This window comes from Spea bombifrons, chromosome 10, assembly GCF_027358695.1.
Source record: "Spea bombifrons isolate aSpeBom1 chromosome 10, aSpeBom1.2.pri, whole genome shotgun sequence".
Lineage (NCBI taxonomy): Eukaryota > Metazoa > Chordata > Amphibia > Anura > Pelobatidae > Spea > Spea bombifrons.
In genome coordinates this window covers 21821849-21849745 of record NC_071096.1, presented here as the reverse complement: position 1 = coordinate 21849745, position 27897 = coordinate 21821849, and the positions used below count along the sequence as shown (strand labels likewise).

The following is a 27897-nucleotide window of genomic DNA, read 5'->3' as shown; positions in this document are numbered from 1 at the left end:
CACTATCATGACACAGACAGGATAATTTTACACTTATCACACACACTCACACACTAAGTAGTTCACCACACATTCATATTCAGTCACTACCCACACAAACAACATAACATGGAACACACAATAAGTCATTGATAAATTATCACTTTATTATTTAATACACATCATTATTTTTATTTGTTCACATATGATTTATTTAATTAACATACACATCACTTCACTATTCAACACTTATTATTAATATTTATTCACATATGATTTTTTGAATTTATTAATATTAATTAATATAAGGAGAATTAATATAAGTATACACACATCGATCATTTAATTATTTTCCCTTTCATTTCCGCGATTTATTGGAATTAGAGCTCATCCTGAAGACATCGAGCCATATATGTATCTAATAAGCATGCACACTTTATGAACCTTGGGAGTTATGTACAATCCTTTCTGTTTTTTTATATATATTCCACATGATTTTAAATAAGTTTTAATTTTCACAATATATAAGTAATACTACATCATTCATCCCTGAGTCCACAGATCGGTTTTCCGCTTTCCGTTTTCTTTTGAACCTTCATTTCTTCTGGTTTGGGTCTCCGCATGTTCCGTTTATTCTGTTCTTGAAGTATAGGCATCGTAACCTCTCCTGAACTCTTTTATATCTAATTCCGTTGAACTTCGTCTACGTTTTCTTCTGCTGTCGGTGTAATCTTGGTGGGCATAAGCCGCGATCGTCCGATATAGGCTGTCCGAACAAATTAACATCTTATCTTTGTTTTTTGAGTGACACACGGGAACACCCACACGTATGTGATGACGCGGTCCTTGCTCTTCCCAATGATCTCGCCGACAAACTTTATTAACCAACGAGAGGATAATCAACCTGAACAACAGAGAAAAAAACGTAATGACAACAGAGAACAAAGGTCAAATACGCGATGACACACCCGGAAACACATATATAAATCATTATAAAAGAACAGACAGAACGAACAGAAATACTTACGGATTGCTGACTTTGCTGACACATACAGAGACCCGCACCAATTGATTTCCTGAAGAAGCCTAAGGGCGAAACGCGTAGAAAAAGACTCAATTGGACTTTAACCTATGCCTGTATGTGCATTTTATGCATGAAAAAAATGTGAGTGCATTTCTGTTTGGTATACTCCTTTTACCTAAGATACTGCACCATTTTAAGCTTGTTTTTTAGATTTTCATTGAAGAATATTAAAAGCCTCTTTACAGTCCATGTTGATGGGTTGGATTTGCCTCTTTCACTTGTGAGTGCAATGTATCACTTAATCACTAATATTGGAAGTACAATCTACACTATATTGTGTTGTTTTTACTTTATTTTTCCCTATATATGTTCCTGCGCCCCATACATCCCTGGTTTATTTGCATTCTTACACTTTGAGGAAGAGTGTAGTTTGGGCAGCTGCGGTCCAATTAGGGAAGTATTTTTATAATTTTGTTTTTCATTTGCACCTTACCTGAGTGACACGTGATTTTAGTTTTTTTCGGTTCACGATACTTTCAGGAATTGTACCAGAGGATTGGAGGAAGGCAGATGTGGTTCCTATTTTCAAAAAGGGTTCCAACTCTGTGCCCGGAAATTATAGACCTGTGAGCCTAACTTCCGTTGCTGGGAAAGTATTTGAAGGGCTGTTTAGGGATAATATTCAAGAATTCCTTGGGAAGAATAGTATTATTAGCATAAATCAGCATGGTTTTATGAAACATAGGTCATGTCAAACTAATTTAATTGCATTCTACGAAGAAGTAAGTAGAAGTGTAGATCAGGGTGTTGCAGTGGATATAATCTACTTGGATTTTGCCAAGGCGTTTGACACGGTTCCACACAATAGGTTAGTATTCAAACTGAAAGAAATTGGCCTAGATGCAAATTCTTGTTCTTGGGTAGAACATTGGCTTAGAGGTAGAGAACAGAGAGTTGTTATAAATGGTAAATTTTCAAGCTGGTCAAAAGTGGTAAGTGGTGTCCCTCAGGGTTCTGTTCTGGGACCAATTTTATTCAATATATTTATAAATGACCTGGCAGGAGGCATTGTAAGTCATGTTTCTGTGTTTGCAGATGACACAAAACTAGGTAAAGTTATACAGGGCGAGCAGGATATTACAGTGCTGCAGAGGGATCTAGATAGACTGGGGGACTGGGCACTCAAATGGCAGATGAAATTCAATGTAGATAAATGTAAAGTTATGCACTTCGGGGTAGCGAATGCACAAGCAACCTACACCCTAAACGGTAGTGAATTAGGGGTAATGACAAATGAGAAGGATTTGGGAATTGTTATAGACAACAAACTAGGCAACAATGTGCAGTGTCAGTCTGCGGTTGCTAAGGCCAGTAAGGTATTGTCGTGTATAAAAAGGGGCATCAAGTCGCGGAATAAAGATATAATTTTGCCTCTGTATAAATCAATGGTAAGGCCGCACCTTGAGTATGCTGTGCAATTTTGGGCACCTTTTCTAAAGAAGGATATCATAGCACTAGAAAGGGTGCAGAGGCGGGCTACAAAATTAATAAAAGGAATGGAGCACCATAGTTATGAAGAAAGGTTAACTAATTTAAATCTGTTTAGTTTAGAAAAACGTCGCCTCAGAGGGGATATGATAACGTTATATAAATATATTTGGGGCCAATACAAACCATTGTGTGGAAATCTGTTCATAAACAGGACTATGCATAGGACACGTGGTCATGCATTTAGACTGGAAGAAAGGAGATTTAGACTAAAGCAGAGGAAAGGGTTTTTTACAGTAAGGACAATAAGGATGTGGAATTCTCTGCCTGCAGAGGTAGTTTTATCAGAGTCTGTACAGACGTTTAAACTGCAACTGGATGGATACCTGGAAAAACATAATATTCGGGGATATAATCTTTAATTATGGGGAAACAGCTTATTGATCCAAGGAGAAATCTGACTGCCATTTTGGGGTCAAGAAGGAATTTTTTTCCCTGGTTAGTGCAAAATTGGAAAGAGCGAAGCCGGGGTTTTTTGCCTTCTTTTGGATCAAACAGCAACAAATTAACAGATATAGGAAAGGCTGAACTTGATGGACGCGTGTCTTTTTTCAGCCTATGTAACTATGTAACTATGTAACGTGGGGTCATTTATCAAGTTGGCATTAAGACGCCAACACCAGACCTTAGGAGGATGAGAAGGGAGCCAGAGGGACATATGGACGGGGGCATGGTCACTGATCGCCTGAGTCCCAATGGAAGTGGAATGGAGGTAGGAAAGGTGATGGTGGGACACAAACAAGGCGTCAATATTTGTTATGCGGAGGGGAAAAGAAGGTGTAGTCGAGGGCAGTAGGGTGACTGGCCCTCCAGACGTCTACTAGTTGGTTAAGGAGGAGTGACCGTTTTACTTTCTTAATTTTAACGTATGGGAGATGAGACGTACCTGTCGAGCAGTCGAGTCTAGGGTCCAAAACCATATTTTTTTTTTTTTTTTTAGTGCAACAAAGGAGTGAAGTTATCCACACCGTGTAAGGCACTCAATCTATGATCGTTGGCATGCGAATCCACGTCTGTGAGGCAAGAAGCCGTATCAGGACATAGAGGACCGCGGGCGTGGAGGTAAGAGAGTATGTACGTGAGTATATGGGGTCGTGTGCTTGCGGAGGGTTGAGTGCCCCCGAATATACCGGATCAAAAGGGAAAAAGAGTCCTGTATCCCGTCAGGTAAGAGTAAAATCTAATGGGAGAACCCGTGAATGTGAGGGATCAAGAGTACAGTGTGGGTGTGCATGTGTATGGCCGCATTAGATGTAGGGGAAACAAGACTCCATTGTGTGCCAGAGAAACAGGGATAAAGGCGGCTCGACTGGAGTAAGCCGACTGGGTACCCCCCAAGGGGAGTGAGCTCTAGGGGTGCCAGGACGTCCTGGGCCGATCAACTCAAGCCATGGCAACAACATAAATGGGTGCACGGGGGGAAAGAGGAAATAATCAAACAAAATAAAGGCAAACCGTAAATCATACGAAATCGGCGTCTAGTCCAGATCAGAGCCCAGTGCTGCAGAGCGTCCATACAGAAGATCGCCAACGAAGAGACGACCCAGGAAAAGATAAACCAGCCGCCAGGTGCAGGAGAAAGCTGCTCGACCGCCGATGCGTCTCAGGAACCTGGGGAACACTGGGTTCAGCAGAGCGGTGAGCCGGCAGGAGAAACAGGAGCAGCAGAAGAGCCAGATCCCGGAGTGGCTTCAACACGGTGCGTGGGTAGCGGCCCCGAAAAGAGAGGAGAAGTCTCACAGGTGCAGCCAGAAGAACTTGGGGGAGCAGTCCAGTCGGGTCCAGCAGCGGTGTGGTCGTACGATCCGAGTCCACGCAAATGTTCGAGAGCCGACCAAGAAAAGGAGAACGGACGGCCGATGGTAAGCCAGAAGGGAAGAGTCGAACTATTTCCGGGGGTGGAAACAGGGTACTAGCCGCTGCGGTACAGTGCAATTTCAAGTCGCCGGAAGCTTAGGGCGTTTGTGTCTCTGAGGCCTGGGCGACCAGTACTTAGAAGGGTCTCATAGACGGGTGGGAGCAACCAAGGTCGATTCCCAATCCAGGACGGCATCCGATGCTTGTCGAAGGACGACCGTGTCAGAGCCTTTGCGAGCGATTAGCGCAAATGGAAAACACCACTAGTAAGGAATCGATGCCTCCCGCAGGGCCGCCGTTAGTGGTTTTAGAACACGTCTGGCCTGTAAAGTGGTGGGGGAAAGATCCGGGTAGATTGCGATGGTATGGCCGTTCCAAGTGGGCAGGCCCTGAGGATGCTCTCCTTCACGGGATAATAGATGATGTCTCTCGGGGGGCTGTTAGCGTCACCTCTCGGTCTGAGGGCCCTGTGGGCTCGGTCAAATTCAATTTGTGTATCAGCAGGGCGCTGAAGGAGATCATTGAAGATGGTCTGAAGTGTCAAAGTAAGCGCGGCGTGTTCTATGTCCTCAGGAAGACCGCGTACTCGAAGATTGTTGCGCCTGCCGCGGTTGTCGAGATCTTCTAGTTTCCGGGCCAAGAGGCGCAGGGTGTGAGAGTGTTCTGACACTTGTGTAGAAAGTGCATCCATTGAGTCGGTGATCTTCGCAGCGTCCGTCTCCACCGCCTCCACGCGGTCTCCGAGTTGCTGTACGGCGGCCTTAAGTTCAGATAGCGCATCTCATCTTTTGTCGGCAGGAGACGAAGAGTGTCCTGAAGCGTGGGATAGTCCCGGAGGTCAGAACAGGACTCATCAGGGCCCTCAGCTGCCGAACTGACGGGAGAAGGCGCCATTTTGTGGAAAGAGTCCCTGGAGTCCTGGTCCTGAGATCCTTGGAAATAGGAGCGGACCGAGGTAAGTGGAGGTTTATCTCTGCACCCCTGAGGCTTGGGGGTGCCAGGGGCTTTGTTTGTCTTGCCTATAGTGGTGAAAAATCACGCTATTTTGTCGAAGACACGGAGAGGGTTAGCAGAGCAAAAGACCTAAGCAGCCATCTTCGTCCGTGGCTAGCCACGCCCCCCGTTGATCACTTTCTAAGCTTATTTAATTTTTTGACGGTTCAGGACCGTCAAAGGTCATTTAGTGACTGTTATGTCATGACGGTCCTGAACCGGCAAAGGTCATTAAGGGGTTAATGTATCTCGTTCAGCCATTTCTAGCGGCCATATTGGATCCAAGGAGGGTCCCATTGGTAGGGATCCATTAGTTTGTTGCCTTCTCAGAGGTATTTGTTTACGTCGACCTCCAACCGCTTGGTATGATTCATTCTGGGATGTTTCTATACTCCTTGATTTTCTACGGCAGTGGCCCGACAATGATTCTTTGACATTACGTCAAATATCTGAAAAACATACCACGTTGCTTTGTTTACTTTCCTTTTATCATGTATCCGTTGTTCGAGCTTTGGATATCAGTGCCGTTTCTTTTTCTCCGGAAGGAGTAATTTTTTCGATTCATAGACGTACGAAAACTTCTTCTACTTCTATTTCTTATCCTTATCTCACTGAGGATCCCAAGCTCTGTATCGCTAGATGTCTTCAGACTTACCTTGCTTCTACTCACCCTTTTCGTCCAGTTTCAGCTTCTCAACGTTTAATTTCTTACTCTAAACCTTTTCAGATGAACAGATGATTGGGGCGCAGGTACATGTAAGGAAAAAATTAAATATAGTCTAAAGTGTATAAATGCTAATTTAAATAGGTGATGTAGTTGCACTCACAAACAGATATGATGCTTCCAGCCCATCAAAGTGTGTTTAAAAAAGTGCCTTTAACCCCTTAACGACAATCCACGTACATGTGCGGGGTTGCCGTGCAACGAGATAACGACAATGCCCATACATGTACGGGCTGCCGTTAAATAGCTGCATTGCCGCAATCGCGACGTTTTCGCCGCGATCGGCGGCTTTGCAGCATCCACGGAAGCCTCCCAAGTGAGGCTGACCGTGGATCCGGGGAGGGCAGCCCTCCCCGGAAGAAAAATGGCCGCCGCCGCACCGATCATGAAAGATCGCGGAGGCGCCCGGCTAAAACAGCTTAGGAAAAGATCTGAATCGCTTCCTACGCATAAACGGTGTTACTGACATGCCTCGATATCGAGGCATGTCAGTAACACTACCCCCCTACCCCGATCACCTTGTGATTGCTCCGAAGAGCAACCACAAGTGCCATCCTGTAAATGACGTTGCCGTCATTCACAGGATGGCATCAACAATAGATATGAGTTCATAGAGGGTCTATCCAGACCCTCTTGTGAACTCTCGAGCTCCTCCTGCAGGTTGAATGCAGGTACTGCATCCAACCATGCAAGGTCAATGGAGCCCAGCTCACTAATGAGTGATTAGTAAAAAAAAAAAAAAAAAAAATTAAAAAAAATTTTAAAAAATTTTTTTTTTATTTTTTAAAAAAAAAATAAAAATAATATGGTAACATATAAAAATCCCCACTGTCACCAAAAAAAAAAATTAATAAGCAAGTCCTAAAATTCTTTATCTTTACAAAAATTCCAGCATGGAAAGAGTTAAAATTGGCATTACAAATGCCCATTGGATGTCTCGTATTAAAAAATGCATGAGTGGATGGGATAAATTGAATTGGCCGGGTTCAAAGATGTCCCAAATATGGGACATGGGGGCAGTAGGATCAGATGTCTAAATGGCCAAAAAATACACACCTCACAAAGGCGGCATTTTACCTCCCAAATAACCCAACAAACCCATGCATGTGGGGTATCACTGCGCTCAGGAGATGTTACTGAACACATATTGGGGTGTTGTTTGACAGGGACATATACCAGGAGCGATAAATTTATACCTGAGTACAACGTGTGTGAAAAAAATACAAAAAAATGTACCACCATAAAGTTTCACAAAGGCTGGTGGTAAAATTAGTGCATGGAAAGGGTTAAATTACCAGCATGTGAAAGTGTGTCTAGTTTTTAAAAATATATGACTTGATGGGGTAAATTGCATTGGCCGGCTTCAAAGATACCCGAAATGGTACATGGGGGGAAGAATTACCAGATTTGGAAAAAAAGGTTTTGAAATAGCAAAAGGCTACCTGTACTTATTGCCCCATAACGCAGGGCTTGACAAATTTGTTGTGAATCTAGGCGCCAGGTAAAAAAGTTAGGAGCCAGGATTTTTTTAAACTAACAGTTGGTCAGGAGTGATCTGATCATCATCAGCCCACTTACTAAACTCACAGCGTTTGACCTGGAAGCACCCTGGACTTTCAGGTCAGTGCTGTTTGTTTTTTTTTTTAAATACATTTTTTTCATTTTTTTAACTCTTTCGATGCTGATGTTCCATTGGAGCACAGCATTGACAGATATTTAGTCCCCACAAGCTTGTGGGGACAAATGTTAACCCCTGCAATGCCACGAATGTGTCATACACAATTGTGGCATTGAAGGGGTTAACGCTGCACCGTCGCTCTCATGGAGTGATCAGGCAGCAGGGGGGTGTTGGGGCTGGTCTCCACACTCATGGCGAGACCAAAGAACCCTCTCACCCTGTCCCTGAAGCTGCCTCTGGCAGCTGGGAAGCAATTGCTGGTCTATAGACCAGCCACTGCAGGGGGGAGTCTATGATGACTGCTGTAGGCTTCTATGCCTACAGGAATCATCAAAGGGCTTGTGGGGGCTCGTTTTTTTGCTGTTGCTGGTCTGCCTGGGCTTCCAGGCAGACCACCGGCAGCAGAGCCCCTTACAAAACGGGAGTTAACCCCTAAAACGCCGCGATCGCGGCATTGAAGGGGTTAACACTGCACTGTCGCTCTCATGGAGCGATCAGGCAGCAGGGGGGGGTGTTGGGGCTGGTCTCCACACTCATGTGGAGACCGAAGAACCCTCTCCCCTGTCCCTGAAGCTGCCTCTGGCAGCTGGGACTCAATTGCTGGTCTATGGACCAGCCATTGCAGAGGGAGTCTCTTTGATGACTGCTGTAGGCTTCCATACCTACAGGAGTCATCAAAGGGCTTGTGGGGGCTCGTTTTTGCTGTTGCTGGTCTGCCTGGGCTTCCAGGCAGACCACCAGCAGCAAAGCCCCCAAAACGGGAATTAACCCCTAAATGCCGCGATCGCGGCATTGAAGGGGTTAACGCTGCGCTGTCGCTCCCATGGAGCGATCAGGCAGCTGGGGGGTGTTGGGTGAGGTCCCCAGACTTGTGTGGGGACCCAATCAACACACAAACCCCTTCCCTGAGGCTGCCTGTGGCAGCTGAAAACACGAGTGCTGCTTTTCCAGCAACCGCGTTTTCAGCCTACAGGCTCACTCCGTGGGAGTGATCTCAGACTTCTGGGCAGACAGCAACAGCGCCCCCATGTGGTGACTCAGCCTCTTACATCCACAATTTTTTCTGGATGTAAGAGGCTGACAAAACCTAGGCGCCAGGACAAAATTCTCTGTCGCCATGGCGACCTGGCGCCTGGGATTTGTCGAGCCCTGCCATAACGTGCAGAAAAAAGCAAAAAAACATAAAAACATTGGGTATTTCTAAACTCAGGACAAATAGTAGAATCTATTTAGCAGGTTTTTTCATTCGTTTTTGCAGATGAGTAAAATTTTTTTGTTTAAAAAGTGAGAAAAAGTAATTTTTTAACAAAAAATCCCCATATTTTATCATTTTTTTTTATAGTAAATTAGATGATATGATAAAATTAATGATATCTAAAGAAAGCCCTGTTTGTCCTGAAAAAAACAATATATAATATGTGTGGGAGCACGAAATGAGAAAGAAGAAAATCACAGCTAAACAGGAACACCGAAAAATGTTAAAATAGCCATTGTCCCACAATATACTACAAGTAATAACCCCTATTGTCCTTAAGGGGTTAATTAGTCTTCATATAGAATCTATAAAAACAAAACTGAAAATAGTGCAGTATCTTCAATAAAAGCAATTGGAGCTGATAAGAATGCACTCACAGTTTATCCATGCACAATGTGCATATAAAATCGTTAGATAAAAAGTCAACCAGAACTCGATCGGAGAAATGTCCTGTGTGTTCCTTCTGACGCGTTTCGCCCAGTTGGCTTCCTCAAGAGAAGTAGGTTCGATGCAGGCTATTGCAACTTCTTGGTCAGGTAAGCCATAAGTTCCTCCTACAGAGGTTTACAAGGCTGCTTCATGAGGCACTATAAGCTGGACATCTCGGCAACAGAAAACCAGGTTTAGCAGACAGGCTCTCCATTTTGTCTCTCTGTTAATACTTTTTTCTCTTCTTTGGCATACATTAAGTCCACTGTCCCAACCCTCATTTTGACTATTACTAAAATGGCTATGAGCTCAGTTTGGTTATTACCTAATAGTAATGCTGCCATGGTTAACCATGGAAAATATATTCATACTTGGCATTATTTTCTTTTAATCATTATTTATATGTCATTGCATTTTCTCCCTTCTTGGAGAACGAAGATCTAAGTCTGAGGTCAATGGTGGAGTAATTCCCTACATACATGGTAGTTACATCCAGTCCGTATTGCTGGAGGAGCTAACTTACACATATACTACTTTTGTGTCGGTTTGTAGGATATCTGTGTTTTCCCTTATAAATATATGTGTATGATGTGAGTTGAAGTCAGTTATCTTCCAGATCTGTACTTTGTTTGATGACATAACTTTATTGCAGTTTAGTTGCTGTTGCTCTGCTATAAATTGTGTGGCATTAAGGAGGGAAGGGATATATAAGAGAAGAAGGGCTACAGCGTTGCTGTTAGGGCAGGCCTTTGCCTGTGTCACTCCTAGGTACCAGGGAAAAATGTGTTTACTAACAGGAATTGCTTTTGGATGCTTGGAATGATTGATAGTAAACCAATTTCATTATTGAAAAATACAGTTTAAATACATTTTTAGAAAAATACATCAAACAGCAGCTGGTATTGTTTTATTGTACAACTTTACTATTAAGAAAAATGCACAGTAGTATTATATAGATATATTTATAGGTGAGACATTATATTAATAGCTTTATTTATTAGGTGAAACAAACATTCAAGTTCTGAAAATTAGTTTCTTCCATAGTAATTTATTTTTTGTCACTGACTATAATCTTCTGCTGACATCTGGGAGTTTAAATTGTCAAGTGCACCAGATTCTAAGAAAGAAAACAAAAACATATGCACTTTGGTTATCTAAACATATGTTAACCGGTTTGCTCATATTCATGTATACATCCTGAGTTTATAGAACTATACCTAAATTGTAAAACTGCAGATACACAATGTAAAGATTCCAGCACTAAAGATAAATGCACACAATGCAGTTTAAACTGGTTGACTAGATATTCCATAACCATTCTCTCTTATACGTTATACACCACAATAAGCTTGCTCTTTTACTTTAAAAACCTAAAATGTATATGTCGTGTGGACTGTGGAATAATTTACTCCATCTCCACATCATTGACATCTTATTCCATCACACTAGCTACAATCAAATTATCCTCATCCAAGCAATCCCTCTCCTTATGTCTCATTTCCCTCAACCTCCTAGCCGCCTTCACAATTCTGTTGCAGCAGTTCTCAATGTGTGTCAAATTTGTTAATTATTTGACATTTTAATGTTATTGTAAAAGAATCGTGAAATCTACTGGTGCTCTATAAATAAATGAAATGTGTGTTTTTGGGGGTGTCAAAACCAGCAAAGAACTATTTGCCAAAGCAATACTGGCAAAATGTTAACCTTGCAGGATCCTTATGAGCCCAAAAAACTGCCAGTTGGTTACCACTGTCAATTGTAATAGAATCAGTACTCGATACAATAACAAATAAAACATTAACCCCTTAAGGACCAGGCTTTGTTTTACCTTTTGTACTCTTTGGGACCGAGGCTGTTTTAACACTTTTACAGTGCTTGTGTTTAGATGTAATTAAAGATGTTTAGATGTAATGAAAAAAAACATTTTCTGATTTTTACCCGAAAAATATTGTATTCATCCTGTAAGAAATCATTTTTATACTTTTATTTTGTTCTGCACATTTTAGGCCTGAATGCAACTTGAGTGCTAGGAACATATGGTATCAATTAAGTGATGTAGCTTAGAGGGTCTTGGAATGCCGGTGTATCATATGACTGTTCCAATAGGATTCCTTTACGTACACCCTAACCAAATGTAAAGGGGTATAAATTGGCATGACTACAAAGACAAGGTCTCTTTCTACGCTCTTTCTACGCTCTTTCCACGCTCTCATCTTCATCTCACCAAGATACTTAGCCTACAGTACCTTTTATCAACATTTGTTCCAGCATTGGTATTGTATGAATTGATAATTTGTCATCGAATAAACCTAATTAATAAGACATAGAAGCTTATTCTTGATTGCTGTTTGATCACTGGAGAAGCTTAGATATTCAAGACAAAGAATATTCTAACACATCCAAAAAAGCTAATGAAAAAACTTGCTAAATAGATTCTACTATTTGTCCTGAGTTTAGAAATACCCAACGTTTTTATGTTTTTTTTGCTTTTTTTCTTCAAGTTATTGGGCAATAAGTACAAGTAGCGTTTTGCTATTTTAAAACCATTTTTTTCCCCAAAGCTGGTGATTCTGCCCCATGTGCTATCTTTGAAGCTGGCTAATGCAATTTACCCCATCAAACCATATATTTTTGAAAACTAGACACCTCAAGGTATTTCAAATGTTGGTATTTTCACGCTTTCCATGCACTAATGCTACTACTCCCTTTGTCAAACTTTGTGGTAGTAATTTATTTTGTGTTTTTTTTAACACTTAAATTGCGCTTCAGGTATGGATTTATAGCCCCAAGTATACGTCACTATCAAAATACACCCCAATGTGTGTTCAGCAACATCTCCCGAGTACAGTGATACCACACATGCATGGGTTTGTCTGGTGTTTGGGGCTAAAAGGCCACATTTGGGAAGTGTGCTTTTGCCCCCTATTTTGGTCAGTCTGTGCGTTAATCACTTTCTAAGCTTGTTTAATGACATGACGTGTCAAACACGTCTTAGGTCGTTAAGTGACCGTTTTCCCGTGACGTGCCTGACTCGTCAATGGACGTTAGGGGTTAAAATGCAATGTGAATGTGTGTGTGTGCGTGCATATTTGCATTCTCCTTCTCCACTGTAGTGCTTAGCTCACATCTTCAACCTCTTTCTCTACTGGATCTGTCCCATCCTCCTTCAATAATGCTACCCAACTGATCTGCCCAATCTTTCTACTTCCTCTTGCCTCCAAGCTTCTTGAAATAATTGTTTATACCCAATTAACAAAGTTTCCAACTCCTTACTTGACCCTCTTCAATCTACTGAAGTTACTAATGACCTACTCACTGCTAAATGCAAGGGCCACTACTCTATGCTAATACTACTGGACTTTTCTGCTGCCTTTGACACTGAGGACCACCCTCTTCTCCTTCAAACTCTTCGTGATCTTGGTCTCTGTTTCACTGCTCTCTCCTGTTCACTTCCTGATCGTACCTTCAAGGCCTGTCTTCAGTAACACTTCCACTCCCATCCCCCCATCAGTCGGGGTACTCCAAGGCTCAGTTCTAGGACCCCTTCTGTTTTCTCGTTACACCACCTCACTTGGCAAACTAATTTCATCCTATGGCTTTAACTACCAGCTGTATGCTGAAAACCCCCAGATCTACCAATCCTCTCCCGGTCTCTCTCCCTCTGTCTTAGATCGTGTAACTAGCTGCCTTGCATCTTTCTCTACCTAGGTCTCTGCATGTTTCCTAAAATTCAATCTCTCCAAAAACCAAACTTCTTATCTTCCCTCCCTCCAATGCTAACAATTATCTCCCCATTCCCTCAAGCTCACTGTCTCCATGTCACCCTTGACCTCTCATTCACTACCAATATTCAGTCTGTCTCTGAAAACTACTCTCTATCTTAAAAATATTGCCCACACCAGTCCCTAACACAATATGCCCTCTACAATCCACCATGAATGCTGCTGCCAGACTTATGTTCCACTGCCATCCCTTTACTAACCCCTCTCCCCTAAGTCTGTCTCTTCATTGGCTGCCTGCCTGCTTCAGAATGCATTTCAAAATCTTGACTATTACTTTCAAAGCCTTTCACACACTCATCTCTAAACACACTCCTAACCCGTCTCTTTGCTCATCCAATGATCTCCTACTGTCCTCCCCTCCGATTTCTGGCTCTCATGAACGCTTACAAGATCTCTCAAGGGCTACTCCTATCCTCTCGAATGCCCTCCCCCTGCCTATCCATTTCCCCCCCTGCCTTCAGTCCTTCACAACAAAAAAAAAAGCTTAAGACAAACTTCTTTAACGACAATCACAACATTACACAATAACACCCTACCATTTTCCTTTAGTTCACCTTTCCTAGTGCCCCTCCTGCAATTCTCTTACTAGTGTGGCTGGTCCATCCCTAACAATGGCACTTTTACCTATTGTGTAATACACCCTAACTCCCTCCTGGTGTGCTCATTTCAGCAGGGTACCCCTTACCTGTTTCTGTAAGTCAAATTGTTATGTTATATGTTACTTGTTATGTCTTGTCTATCCATTGTACAGGTCTACAGAATATGATGGCACTATATAAAAATAATAATATTGTTTATATGATCAACTGAAACTTGAACATTTAATCATCTACATACCTTTCAGATGTAAGAAGGTCAAAAATTCAATCAGCGTGTGCACTACATTTTCATCTGCCAAGGTTCTTAGAATACTTCCTGGAAATTAGTAAGTAATCCAACATTAGGTAGAACTTAACTCTAATTATACATTAGATGGCATGCAGAAAATTGTTTCTATCAATAATAATTGCACATTTTACATTTCTCAGTACCATATTTCTCACCCCCTCATCTTTTATCTGGATACTCATTTGCTGGGCAACTAAAATGCAAATATGTTTAATAATTATTTTTTAATACAATTTAGGCTTGATTCAATGACTTGACTGAACCTTAATTGGCCTTAACATTTTCTCAAAAAACACAGCACACAGGGCCGGCCTTAGGGGTGTGCGGCTGCACAGGGCTCCATGGCAGCAAGGGCGCCTGCCCGGGACTTAAATTAAATATGACACTATAAATAAATGATTAATGATTAAATATGATAAGGGCGCTCTACATGAAATGCCGGCACCGCGGCAGAGCGGGAAGACGGATGCCTCCCGCTACCCACCACAGGACTCCAGCAACAAGGTAAGTGAGGATAATGAGAAGTAGGGAGAGGGAGTAGATAGTTAGAAGGGGCAGGGAGGGGATAGTGAGAAGGGGGGTAGTGAGAAGGGGTGGGGGGATAGTGAGAAGGGGTAGTGAGAAGGGACAGAGGGGGGATAGTGAGAAGGGGCAGGTGGGATAGTGAGAAGGGGCAGGGGGGATAGTGAGAAGGGGCAGAGGGGGATAGTGAGAAGAGGGGGTAGTGAGAAGGGGCAGGTGGGATAGTGAGAAGGGGCAGAGGGGGGGGTAGAAGGGTCAGAGGGGGAGTAGTGAGAATGGGCAGAGGGGGGGAGGTAGTGAGAAGGGGGCGCCAGAGGAGTAGTCCGCACAGGGTGCCAGAACACTTAATACCGACTCTGACAGCACACCATTCAATGGCCTGACTAATCCGCAAACAACGATCATAGATTCAATACTACGAAGGCACAGAAAACCCTTCCCTTACAAAGATTAAATGAGATCAGTGCGTCCAACCACTGAGAACGGATGCATTTCAGACCATTAAGTCCTTCATCTAACCACCACCAGACGTGCCTAAATGCAGACACTGTACAAGTACCATTGAAACACACTGCACATGCACAGTCAAGCAAAAATAAACCTTAAAGGTGAAATAACTCCTGTGTCAGCTCTGTCTGCCTCTCTTTCTAAATATCTATCAATCCTTACGCCTGTGTTGTAGGTCACGGAATGGCCATACACAGGTCATTGTCTAATAATTTTGCAGGTGTTTACATAGGTTATTTGAACAGGTTGTTGCAAGCTTCCACCCCCAGTTGGCTATAATCAGCATTTCAGCACACGCCAATGTTTTTATTTTTCTTTCAATCTAACTGCTGGTTAAGTGGTTTGGCAGTTCTCAGGGAGCACAGTGTGGTGTGATTAGTTGATATGGTCGCTCATTGCTCCAGTGCATTTTGGTGGAACATTTCATTTGCTCATTTGCTTTCAGCCAGGTCAATTGAATTAAGCCATTTAACCCTTTAATTACAAGACTGTTTCTTACTCGTAGTAGTACACTTTGGGACAAAGGCTCTTTTAACATTTTTCATTGTTGCTGTTTAGCTGTAATTAACTTTTTTCTCATTTTGGCACCCACACACATTATATATTGTTTTTTTTTTCAGGACAAGCAGGGCTTTCTTTATCATATCATCTAATTTACTATATAATATGGTGATTTTTTGTTAACAAATACTTTTTTTTGGCTTTTATTTGAAAAATATTTTACTCATCTGCAAAAACTAATGAAAAAACTGCTAAATAGATTCTACTATTTGTCCTGAGTTTAGAAATACCCAATGTTTTAAGGTTTTTTTTTTTTGCTTTTTCTCTGCAATTTACCCCATCAAAACATATATTTTTGAAAACTAGACACCCCAGGGTATTTCAAATGCTGGTATTTTAACCCTTTCCGTGCACTAATTCTAGCATCAGCCTTTGTCAAACTTTATGGTGGTATTTTTTTTTTTCCCCACACACAATGTACAGGTGTGAATTTACCGCTCCTGGTATAAGTCACTGTCAAACACCCCAATATGTGTTTAGCAACATCTCCTGAGCACAGTGATACCCCACATGCTTGTGTGTGTTCGGTTGTTCGGGGACTAAAAGGCCAAATTTGGGAGGTGTGCATTTTTCAAATTGTAATTTTGTTAAAAATTCTGCCCGCATATCCTATTTGGGATATCTTTGAACCCGGCCAATTCAGTTTACCCTGACAAACCATATATTTTTGAAAAATGTACACCCCTGGGAATTTCAAATGCTGGTATTTTAACTTTTTCCTTGCACACATTTTACCACCAGAGTTTGTTACAGTTTGCCGTAGTATTTTCTTGTTTGTTTTTTTCCACAGGCATTTTACTTCAGGTATGAATTTACCGCTCCTGGTATCCGTCACTGCCAAACAACACCTCAATATGTGTTCAGGAACATCTCCACAGTACAGCGATACCCCCCATGCATGGGTTTGTTGGGTTATTTGGGAGCTAAAAGGCCACATTTGTGAGGTGTGCATTTTTTGGCATTTGGACATCTGGGCAGTCTGTGCCCATGTCCCATATTTGGGACATCTTTGAAGCTGGCCAATTCGATTTACCCCATCAAATCATACATTTTTTTTAAATTAGGCACCCCACAGGCATTTAAAATATTTTAACTCTTTCCATGCAACAAGTTTTGTGAAGATATACTGCTAATAGTAGGACATGCTCATTGAAAACGTTTGTGTATATATATATATATATATATATATATATATAGTAGAGGTATTATTAAACACTCATCTACAGACACCAGACAAGCCAGAAGGCTTGTTTTTCCCTCAGAAATCTCATGGTGCTTCCACAACCACAAGGGATTCTGGGTAGACGCATGAAAATAAGGTTAACAATTATCACCTTTGCCTCTATATCCACTTTATACATGGATCCCTTGAAAGTAATTGCCTGCTGTACAAGACAGCCTTTAGACAAAACTCGGGAAGAGGTACAATAGCCAGATCACCACTCATGGACAGCTGTTTCGTCCTTCATTGGACTCATCAGAATGAGATTGTGATACTGGCTTAATAGTTGAGGCTTGGGGTAGCTAAGAAATACCATTACATAAGTTATAGCAGGGCTTGACAAATTTGTTATAAATCTAGGAGCCAGCTAAAAAAGTTAGGAGCCAGGACTTTTTTTTGCCCCTGCACCCACACTTTGCCCCAGCACTTTGCCCTGCACCCACACTTTGCCCCAGCACCCACACTTTAACCCAGTGGAAACCCTTCCACTTATGTAATGGTATTTCATGAAGGACGAAACAGCTGTCCATGAGTGGTGATCTGGCTATTGTACCTCTTCCCGAGTTTTGTCTATAGGCTGTCTTGTACAGCGGGCAATTACTTTCAAGGGATCCATGTATAAAGTGGATATAGAGGCAAAGGTGATAATTGTTAACCTTATTTGCATGCGCCTACCCAGAATCCCTTGTGGTTGTGGAAGCACCATGAGATTTCTGAGGGAAAAACAAGCCTTCTGGCTTGTCTGGTGTCTGTAGATGAGTGTTTAATAATACTTCTACTACCCCTTAAATTTAAGTGGAAGGGTTTCCATCACCTTTTACCCACCATAACGTATATATATATATATATATATATATATATATATATCAGGGCTCGACAAATCCCAGGCGCCAGGTCGCCATGGTGACAGAGAATTTTGTCCTGGCGCCTAGGTTTTGTCAGTCTCTTACATCCAGAAAAAATTGTGGATGTAAGAGGCTGAGTCACCACACGGGGGCGCTGCTGCTGTCTGCCCAGGAGTCTGGGCAGACAGCACAGCCACTCCGAGCCCGCCCCCGAGCCTGAGATCACTCCCACGGAGTGAGCCTGTAGGCTGAAAACGTAGTTGCTGCAAAACCAGCAATCGCGTTTTCAGCTGCCACAGGCAGCTTCAGGGAAGGAGGTTGTGTGTTGACCTGAGACAACCTGGGGACCTGAGACAACACCCCCCTGCTGCCTGGTCGCTCCATGAGAGCGACAGTGCAGTGTTAACCCCTTCAATGCCGCGATCGCGGCATTTAGGGGTTAATTCCCGTTTTGTAAGGGGCTCTGCTGCTGGTGGTCTGCCTGGAAGCCCAGGCAGACCAGCAACAGCAAAAACGGGCCCCCACAAGCCCTTTGATGATTCCTGTAGGCATGGAAGCCTACAGCAGTCATCAGAGACTCCCCCCTGCAATGGCTGGTCTATTGACCAGCAATTGAGTCCCAGCTGCCAGAGGCAGCTTCAGGGACAGGGGAGAGGGTTCTTTGGTCTCCCCATGAGTGTGGAGAGCAGCCCCAACACCCCCCTGCTGCCTGATCGCTCCCTGAGTGCGACAGTGCAGCGTTAACCCCTTTAATGCCACAATTGTGTATGACACGTTCGTGGCATTGCAGGGGTTAACATTTGTCCCCACAAGTTTGTGGGGACTAAATATCAGTCAATGCTGTGCTCCAATGGAACATCAGCATTGAAAGGGTTAAAAAAAAATAATAATTAAAAAAAAAAACAGCACTGACCTGAAAGTCCAGGGTGCTTCCAGGTCAAATGCTGTGAGTTTAGTAAGTAAGGGCTGATGATGATCAGATCACTCCTGACCAACTGTTAGTAGTAAAAATCCTGGCTCCTAACTTTTTTACCTGGCGCCTAGATTCACAACAAATTTGTCAAGCCCTGATATATATATATATATATATATATATAGACTTTTTTGTGGAGGATTAGTTTTACATTTTACCATTTTTTTTTTTTAACATTTGGCCTGCATTCAACCTGCAGGGGGATCTCGAGAGTTCTCAGGAGGGTCTGGATAGACTCCAATGCCAATCACGGATGGCACTTGTGGTTGCTCTGCGGAGCAATCACAAGGCGATCGGGGTAGGGGGTTGTGCTACTGACATGCCTCGATATCGAGCAACACCGATTATGTTTAGGAAGCGGTTGCTGCAGGGGTAGATAGCGAGAAGGGAGGGAGAGGGGGGATGGAGAGAAGGGAGAGAGAGGGGGAGATGGAGAGGGGGTAGATGGAGAGGAGAAGGGAGGGAGAAGGGGGGATAGGGGGGAGGGGGAAAGGAGGGAGGGAAGGAGAAGGGAGGGAGAGGGGGAACGGAGGAAGATAGCGAGAAAGGAGGGAGAAGGGGAGAGAGCGAGAAGGGAAGGAGAGGGGGAGAGAGCGAGAAGAGAAGGAGAGGGGGGTAGTAAGAATATTTAAATAAATAGTGAGAATGAATGAATTAATGTGTGAATTAGTGAGTGACTGTAAAAGAGTTTGTGTGTATCATATATGTATAATTGATTTGTGGAAAGGCAAAGATGGCACAAGCAGGGTGTTTGAGCCCTGGGGACCAAGATGACTCATTCTGGGCTATTTGGGGACAAAGATGGAAAGTCCAATATGTGTTATCAAATATTTTTTTTGGTGCGGGAGCAGAGGGAGTGATTGCATGTTAAGGAGCGTGGGGAGGGGCCCAAAGAAAATGCTTGCGTAGGGTCAATATAAATTGTATTGGCAGCAGGGTCTAATATTAATATATATTGGCAGTAGGGCCTAATATTAAAGAATGAAAACTTACTGCCAGTTCAGCTGTTATTTTGAAAGCATATTTCAATCATGGTCTTTACTTCAAAGAGATAGGAGGTTGGACCCCGGAGAGCGGAGCATGCCAGGAGAACAGGGTACTGAGAAGCAAGTCAGGGAACAAGCCGGATCAAACCAGAAAAGCAGGACAAGCCGAATCAGAATCCAGGAGTGAAGTCAACAAGCCGGGTCAAAACTAAGAAATCAGTCACAGTAAACACGCACAGGCAAACTAGGAAAATACACCAACCAAGGGTCACCCAGAAGTGGAAGTCCCAGGTTTAAATAGGGAGAGATGGAGCTGTGTCCTGAATGTAGAGGTCACCCAAGGTTATAAGAGCACGTTACAGGTAACGTAATATGCAGTCTTGACCAAACGGGGTACTCGCTGTCCAGGAAGCCACCTGAGAGGGAAGCGTCGCGGGAGCAGCCACGGAGCAGGACTGGAGAGCCAGGTAAGTCTTTATAAGTACATATTATGTAGTTAAAAATGCATGTCTAACACATATATATTTGTATATATATATATATATATATATATATATATATATATATATATATATATACATATATATATATATATACACACCTGTGTGTGATCTTGTGCGCTTCATAGTGTGTCCCTGAATGGCAAAAGTAAAATGTGGTCACCCTAATTCAAACATATTTTCTAAAGCACATTAACTATGCGTGTAAACCTTTTTTTTCCCAATGCTGATATCTCATAAAATGCAATCACATGAAATCAAACTAATTTTTTTATACTCTGAAGAAGAAGCAAAGATTTTACAGCCATTGTTTCAAAAAAATCAATGAATAACTACAGCCAGAAACATCAAATGTGAAACTGCATTGTACACAGTACACTGGAATGGATTAATGTATATTACATAGCTTTGAAAACATTACCTGAGTTTGTTACATCTTCAAAAACCAGATCGCGTTTTCCAGCTAATCCATGTTTGTCATTAAAAGATCTATGATTATCTACTGCATCTAAAAAGCAATATAAAATGTATTAATATGATAATAATACAGCTGAAACAGAAATTAATATATTTTGTGGAATGTTATTCTAGTAACAAAAAAATGCTCAAAAACAAACTGTTTTTCTTGTTTTACTAAAATATAAGAAGCAATATACATGAAAGAAAAATTGGACTTTTAGCTTATGAGTAACATAGCAGTTAGTAAAACTTACCCCAATCCCCTAAGTAACAATTGTACAGAAGGTTTGATTCTCAACTAAATGACTTCAGTCAGACAACCTTCTTTTAAGAATATCCTAGCAGCCATAAGAAAAGGAGCATTGAAATTGAGGCACTAAAAAAACTACACTGGATATGCGATACCAATGACCAAGAATATATTTTTTGGCTTTGGGTAATGGCCTTCTGTCTTAATTTGAAGATGTCAGTGGTCTCCTCTCCATAAGAATACATACAAGTCTGATCCTTTCTTGTCTATATTTGTAGAGAACAGTCAGTTTCAAAACTTTAAGGCGAAGTGGACCTAAAGACTCTTCTTGAGGAGAGAGATATTACCCAGGCTGTGTCCACACAATTTTTGGCAAAAGTCCAATATTTATAACCTATTAATGGCTCCCTGCTTGTTCAGCCTAACTGCCAGAGGTGCTTCCTTCTCCATGATTGAGGAGGAAGCACTTTAGGCAGATGCTAGAGGTCCTCAACCCCAACTACCGCCTCCCCTGTCGTACCACCTTCAGCAGAACTGTGTTGTCCTCCCTTTACTAGTCATTGGTGAAAAGATTAGCTTTCCAAGGCAGCTGTAAAAAACATCCAATTCACCTCCGACATAAGAAGCACCATTAGTGCACAGCATGACTTTCTTTCAACTAATGGCACACTGGTAGCTGCCCAAATATTTGGGGGACACTATCACAGTAGCTGCTGTAGGCACACTGGGTGACAGGAGCAGTGGAATTTGGGCACAAGAGCAGCTGGGTTATAGATCTTTTCTACTCCATGTTGTGTTTATGCATGCACTCCATACATTATGTCGTGTGAAAAAGAAAGTACACCCTCTTTGAATAATAACAATAATCTGTTTCATAGCAGGTCTAAAAATTAGGTAAATACAACCTCAGATGAACAACATATTACACCGTATTGTGAGTTATGCAACATAATATAGCCATGTGCGAAAAAGTAGGCACACCTTATGATTTAATAGCTTGTAGAACCATGTATAGTAGGAATTACTTGAAGGAATCGTTTTCTGTATGACTTTATTGGTCCATCATATTGTGTTTAGGAGGAATTTTGGCCCATTCTTCTTTAAAATTTTGCTTTAGTTCATTGAGGTTTGCGAGCATTTCTTTATGCACAGTGTGACGGGAACGACCTGTACCCTGACTGGGTATGCCCGCCAATTGTTGCTTCTTTCTCCCCATGGCCACTGGCATACCAGAGATTAACCCCTTCACTACCAGACAGAACCAGCAGAGAGAAGGGGCTGCTTTACCCGAAGCTGAGCTACACAGTGGGGCTATTGTCCTAAAAAAGGACAATAAGTGATCATAGCAGAGGACACAGCTCTTCAGGAACCTCAGTGGCACTGTAGTATACGGAAGAATAGCAATACAGCGCTCTACCGCCCTGATAAGGGCAGCACCGAGGCTTACCTCAATAACAAGACAAGACTGGTAGTGAGGTAAAACAAGGACTCTTTATTTGGGAAACACACAGGCTTATATACAGGTTAGGTGAGACACAAACCATAAATCATGTCCACATCTTCCTGCCCAGCCACCGAGCCCCGCAATGTCCGTACAGCTTTCAAACATCGTTTTCGGGGTGATCCCGAAGGAGCGCCGGCGATCCCGGGGTATGGATGGATAGCTCGGGGTCCTGAGGATATCCTGTCCAAAAAGCGATGCGATCGGTCAAAGGGACCCCGAGCGGCAGAGTCCAAAGTTACATAGTTACATAGTTCATAAGGTTGAAAAAAGACCTAAGTCCATCAAGTTCAACCCTTCTACCTAACCTTTCTATTCTTGATCCAAAAGAAGGCAAAAAAACCCTAATTAAGCTACTTCGAATTCTGCCATCAGGGGAAAAAATTTCTTCTTGACTCCAAGAGGCAATCGGATTTCTCCTTGGATCAAGAAGCTCTAAAATATTAATATTATTCTATTTATATCCCTGTATATCGTGCCTTTCTAAGAAAATATCGAGGTCCCTTTTGAAGGTATCTAATGTATTGGATAACACTACCTCCCTTGGAAGTGAATTCCATACCTTAATTGTCCTCACTGTGAAGAATCTCTTCCTTTGTCGTCTATGAAACCTGCGCTCTTCCAGTCTCAGAGGGTGACCTCTTGTTCTTTGTATATTTCTGTTAATGAACAGGTCACCGAAGAGCTCTTTATATTGGCCCTGCATATATTTATATAATGTTATCATATCCCCTCTGAGACGCCGTTTTTCCAGTGTATATCATTTTAACTTTTTTAGTCTCTCTTCATAACTAGTATCTCCCAATCCCCTTATTAATTTCGTAGCCCTCCTTTGCACTTTTTCTAATTCCATAATGTCCTTTTTAAGGACGGGTGCCCAGAATTGTACCGCATATTCAAGGTGAGGTCTTACCAATGACCTGTACAGAGGCAAGATGATATCCTCCTCCCTTGAATCAATACCTCTTTTTATGCATGCTAAAACCTTATTGGCCTTCGCAGCTGCTTGCTGGCATTGCGCACTGTTGTCAAGTCTGTTGTCAACCGTTATTCCTAAATCCTTCTCATTGGTAGTTTCCCCCAAGGATATTCCATTTAAAGAATAGGTTGCATTTTTATTATTTTTACCATAATGCATAACTTTGCATTTATCTATATTGAACCTCATCTGCCACTTGCACGCCCAGTCCCCAACTCTGTCTAGATCTTCCTGCAATGAAGAAACATCAAGATTAGTCTGAATTACCCGGCCTAATTTTGTGTCATCAGCAAAAACTGTGACATGGCTCTTAATGCAGCTTGGGAGATCATTTATAAATAAATTAAAAAGAAGAGGACTGAGGACAGACCCCTGAGGCACTCCACTTAATACCTGCGTACAGGCTGAGAAACATCCATTCACAACAACCCTCTGCATTCTATCTTTTAGCTAATTTCTAATCCACATACAGACATTTGCCCCTAAGCCTATTTCTGTTAATTTATAGAGTAGCCTTTTATGCTGGACCGTATCAAACGCCTTGGCAAAGTCCAGATAAATCACATCTACAGCCAACCCCAGGTCTATATTTTTACTAACTTCTTCATAGAATGCTAATAGGTTGGTTTGACAAGACCGGTCTTTCACAAATCCATGTTGACTTCTACTAATTGGATTATGGATCAAGATATGATCTTGAATGTATACCTTTAGCAACCCTTCAAATAATTTCCCCACTACCGATGTTAAGCTTACTGGCCTGTAATTGCCCGGTCTGTGTTTCCCCGGGACAGACCGCGAGATAGCCGGTTAACCCCCGCTCTCCTGGAAATCCCGTTGGCCGGGAATCTACAGGCGGTTCCCTCCCCGAACCACCCCTGGTCCGTACCCCCACCACCCATGGGGTATCTCCATACAATAGTGCTGTGGTCGGGCTGATGGTATCCGGGCTACGAGGGGTTAAAGTCTGTGGGCAGGAAATGTGGCACATGGACAGGGTAACACATGAGGAGAGAACAAAAGCATAACAATAATCGCACATATACTGGGACATACAGAATTCAGACAATAAGTACCACAGACGGCACCGATTTACCCGGGGCCGTCACACACAGTTCTCTTAGGGTCCCACCACAGAATTTCTATCGAGTTGAGGTCTGGACTTTCACTGGGCCTTTGCTACACTTTGATTTATTTCTTTTTCAGCCATTCTGTTATAGATTTGCAGGTGTGTTTAGGATTAAGATTTAGCTGTCGGACAAATTGCCTCACATTTGACTCTAGAATACTTTAGTATTCAGAAGGGTTAATGGTCGACTCAATGACTGCAAGGTTCCCAGGTCCAGTGGCTGCAAAACAAGCCCAAATCCACCACTGTGCCTGACAGTTGGTATGAGGTGTTTGGCGAAAACCAAACAATGCATATCATCACAAAGGTAGCGCTGTGCATTATGGCCATCTCCCCAAAGGACATTGTTCCAGACGTGGTTTGTTCAGATGAAAATTTGCGAATCAAAGCCGTGGTGCCATGTTCTTTTTAGAGAAAAGAGGCTTTCTCCTGGCAATCCGTCCCAACAAACATACTTCTATCTTTTTCTAATTGAACGGTCGTGAACTTTAACATTTAACATGCTGAGTACTTTAGAGTCTGAGATGTAACTTTTGGGTTTTTTTGCAATTTCTCTGAGCATTGCATGTTCTGACCTTGTGGTGAATTTGCTGGGACGTCTTAGGAAGAACTGTCTTGAATGTTTTCCGCTTTTGAATAATCTTATTCACTGTGAAATGATGGACTTTAACTTTAAATGGCCTAATAGCACTTCCAAGATTGATGGGCAGCAATAAATGCTTATCTAAGATCATTGCTGATATATTTTCTCCTTGGCATTGTGTTAACACACACTTGAATGCTCAAGACCAGCAGACTGCTAAAACGTTTATAGAGGTGGTCACACTTGCTGCTGACCAATCAATCAAAGGCATTTTATTAGCATCACCTGTCTGCTGCTTATCATACTAATTCATATGGAAGCAGTATGTACTTAGTTTTTCCACACATGGCTCCTCCATGTTGGCTTTATTTTTGTTGAATAGGTCAAGACACGGTGTAGTGTGTCATGTGTTGTTCATTTGAGGTTGTTTTTACCTAATTTTAAGACCTGCTAAGGGACAGATGATTGTTATGTCCTGATATGTAAAATCATTCAAAGAGGGTGTACTTTCTTTTTCACACGATTGTAAGAAACAGAAAATGCATGGCTTCCTAGAACAAAATGGGGTCTGTTCGTGTGACAGATTACAAGTGGGGGTTGAAAGGGTACTGACAGGTGGCATGCTGGCCACTCCGTGAGACCCAAGAGTACAGGGAAAGAACACAGCTCTCCACACACCTGGTCTGCCTTTTTGAAAGTCAAATCTGGCCAAATTAGGTTTACTTTATATGCAAAGTGAAGTTCTAGTGCTTCTCAAATTTCCTTCATGAATCTGAGGGGTAATTTTTTAATTGTTTAAATTTTGTGACTAGAGGTACACTATATGGACAAAAGTATTTGCACACCTGGCCATTACACCAACAGGGACACTTATGACATTGCATTCTAAATACATAGACATTAATATGTAGTTGGTCCCTCGTTTGTAGTTATAACTCTTCTGGGAAGGCTTTACACAAGATTTCGAAGTGTTTCTGTGGGAATTTTTGTCTATTCATCCAGTAGAGCATTCCAGTTCATCCCAAATGTGTTTGATGGGGTTGAGGTCAGGGCTCCAGTAAAGTTTATCCGCTAGTTGCACCAGTTTGTTATTGTATGTGTTTCTAAATTGTTCTACTTACTGTAGCGCTGTGGAATCTGCCGGCGCTTTATAAATAAATTTAATGTGCTGTAATGTACTCCGAGGGATCAATTTGTTTACCTTTTTTTTCTGTTTTTGAGAAACATTCAGTGTACCGTGGGGTTGGGTGTGTCTACCTGCCAGTGTATTCAGTGTCATACTACTACTACTGCAATATCATCTTCCTTATTCTAAGGGATTATTTCATCAAAATGGTCCCATTTTTTTGGAGAAATGCAATCCCGTAGCATGTTGATTGTGGTCCTACAGTGCAAAATTCAGTCTGGATCTTTTCCTAAACCGTGAGATGGCACTTCTGTAGTTGAAAGGCAAGTCTAGAAGGTTTCAGGAACCCCCGCCCTTTGGGAACACCCCCTGAACTTCCTCTCCTACTGTTTCACTTCCCCCTCAACCGTCTAGATTGTAAGCTCGCAAGGGAAAGGCCCTTTTCTCCTTTTGAACCAGTTTGTTATTATTTCCGATTTTAAATTTATTCAACCAACTCTGATTGTAAAGCACTACAGAATCTGATGGCACTATATAAATATTATGTGATGAATGCAATTTCCAAATCAAAAAGGCCTCTGAATTTCGTCTGAACAGTTGGTAAATGAAATATGTTGCGATAAGGAAACAAAAAATTTGTCCTTGCTGTGCAGCGCCATGCATTTTAAATTACATATGTGTGGTTTTTTTGCAAATTGTAAGTATGAACTGGCTCATTTCACAATAAAAGTTAATAGCTGATGGCAGGGCCAAACTATTTTAGAGTAATTGCCTATGAATTCCTTTAATTATAGAAATACAAATCATGACTGCCTTAATATGCTTGGAAATGTAGATGCAGTGGTCTTATCATAAGTGGACAGATATGAGTTACATTGCATTATCTAGACAACCATATCTGGCCTTCATACTTTCCTTTAGCATCTTGTTATGACCCTACCTGTTTTTATTCTTCTTCCTTGTTTCTCCTCCACTCCAAAAACACATTTCTTCTCCCTTTCTCTTAATAACACATCCAAAGTAGACATATGCCCTTCCCTTCTTTCATCATCCTACCTCAACTCATATGCCCTTCTTTCCTTTCTCAAAACCTTCCTCACTGCTGACAAATCTTAAACGAGGCAGCCCATCCCCACAAATCACAATCTGTTATTAGTCTGTATAGTCCTCCTCATATGCTCAGGGGACATTGAATCCAACCCGGCCTTTCTATTTCAACCGATTTCCATCCATGCTCATTTTATACTAAAATAAACAACTGCAATGTTTCCAATATCAAATATCCTTTGCCATCTTGAACACTCACTCTAGGTGCAACAAACTCAAGGCTGCTCATGACCTTTTCATTTCTAACCAGTGAAGTTTCCTTGCACTCACTGAAACATGGCTGTCATCCTCTGACACTATCTCTCCTGCTACTCTTTATTATTGTAGCTTAAACTCCCTGCTGCACCTCCCAGTATTTGTCACCAATTCCTTCTCCTTCTCATCTTTTAAATTTCACTCAATTTGTCTCTTCTCTCAAATAGCCATATGTGTTGCTCTGATTTACTGGCCTCCTGGCCCAGCTTCCAAATTCTTTGGTCATTTTGTTGCA

At 42.1% G+C, this 27897-nt stretch overlaps 1 protein-coding gene across 1 annotated transcript in view; it reads right to left on the bottom strand.

Annotated features, from left to right (window-relative positions):
• Window positions 1–10491: 10491 nt before the first annotated feature.
• The window catches only part of LOC128467663 (galanin peptides-like), a 48861-nt gene continuing 31455 nt past the window's right edge, over window positions 10492–27897 (bottom strand). The window contains exons 4-6 of the mRNA XM_053449337.1: window positions 20695–20781; window positions 14107–14184; window positions 10492–10604 (exon numbers count right to left, since the gene is read on the bottom strand). Of these exons, the coding sequence (XP_053305312.1) occupies window positions 10546–10604; window positions 14107–14184; window positions 20695–20781 (224 nt within the window). The 3' untranslated portion in view covers window positions 10492–10545. The remainder of the gene's footprint in view (window positions 10605–14106; window positions 14185–20694; window positions 20782–27897) is intronic.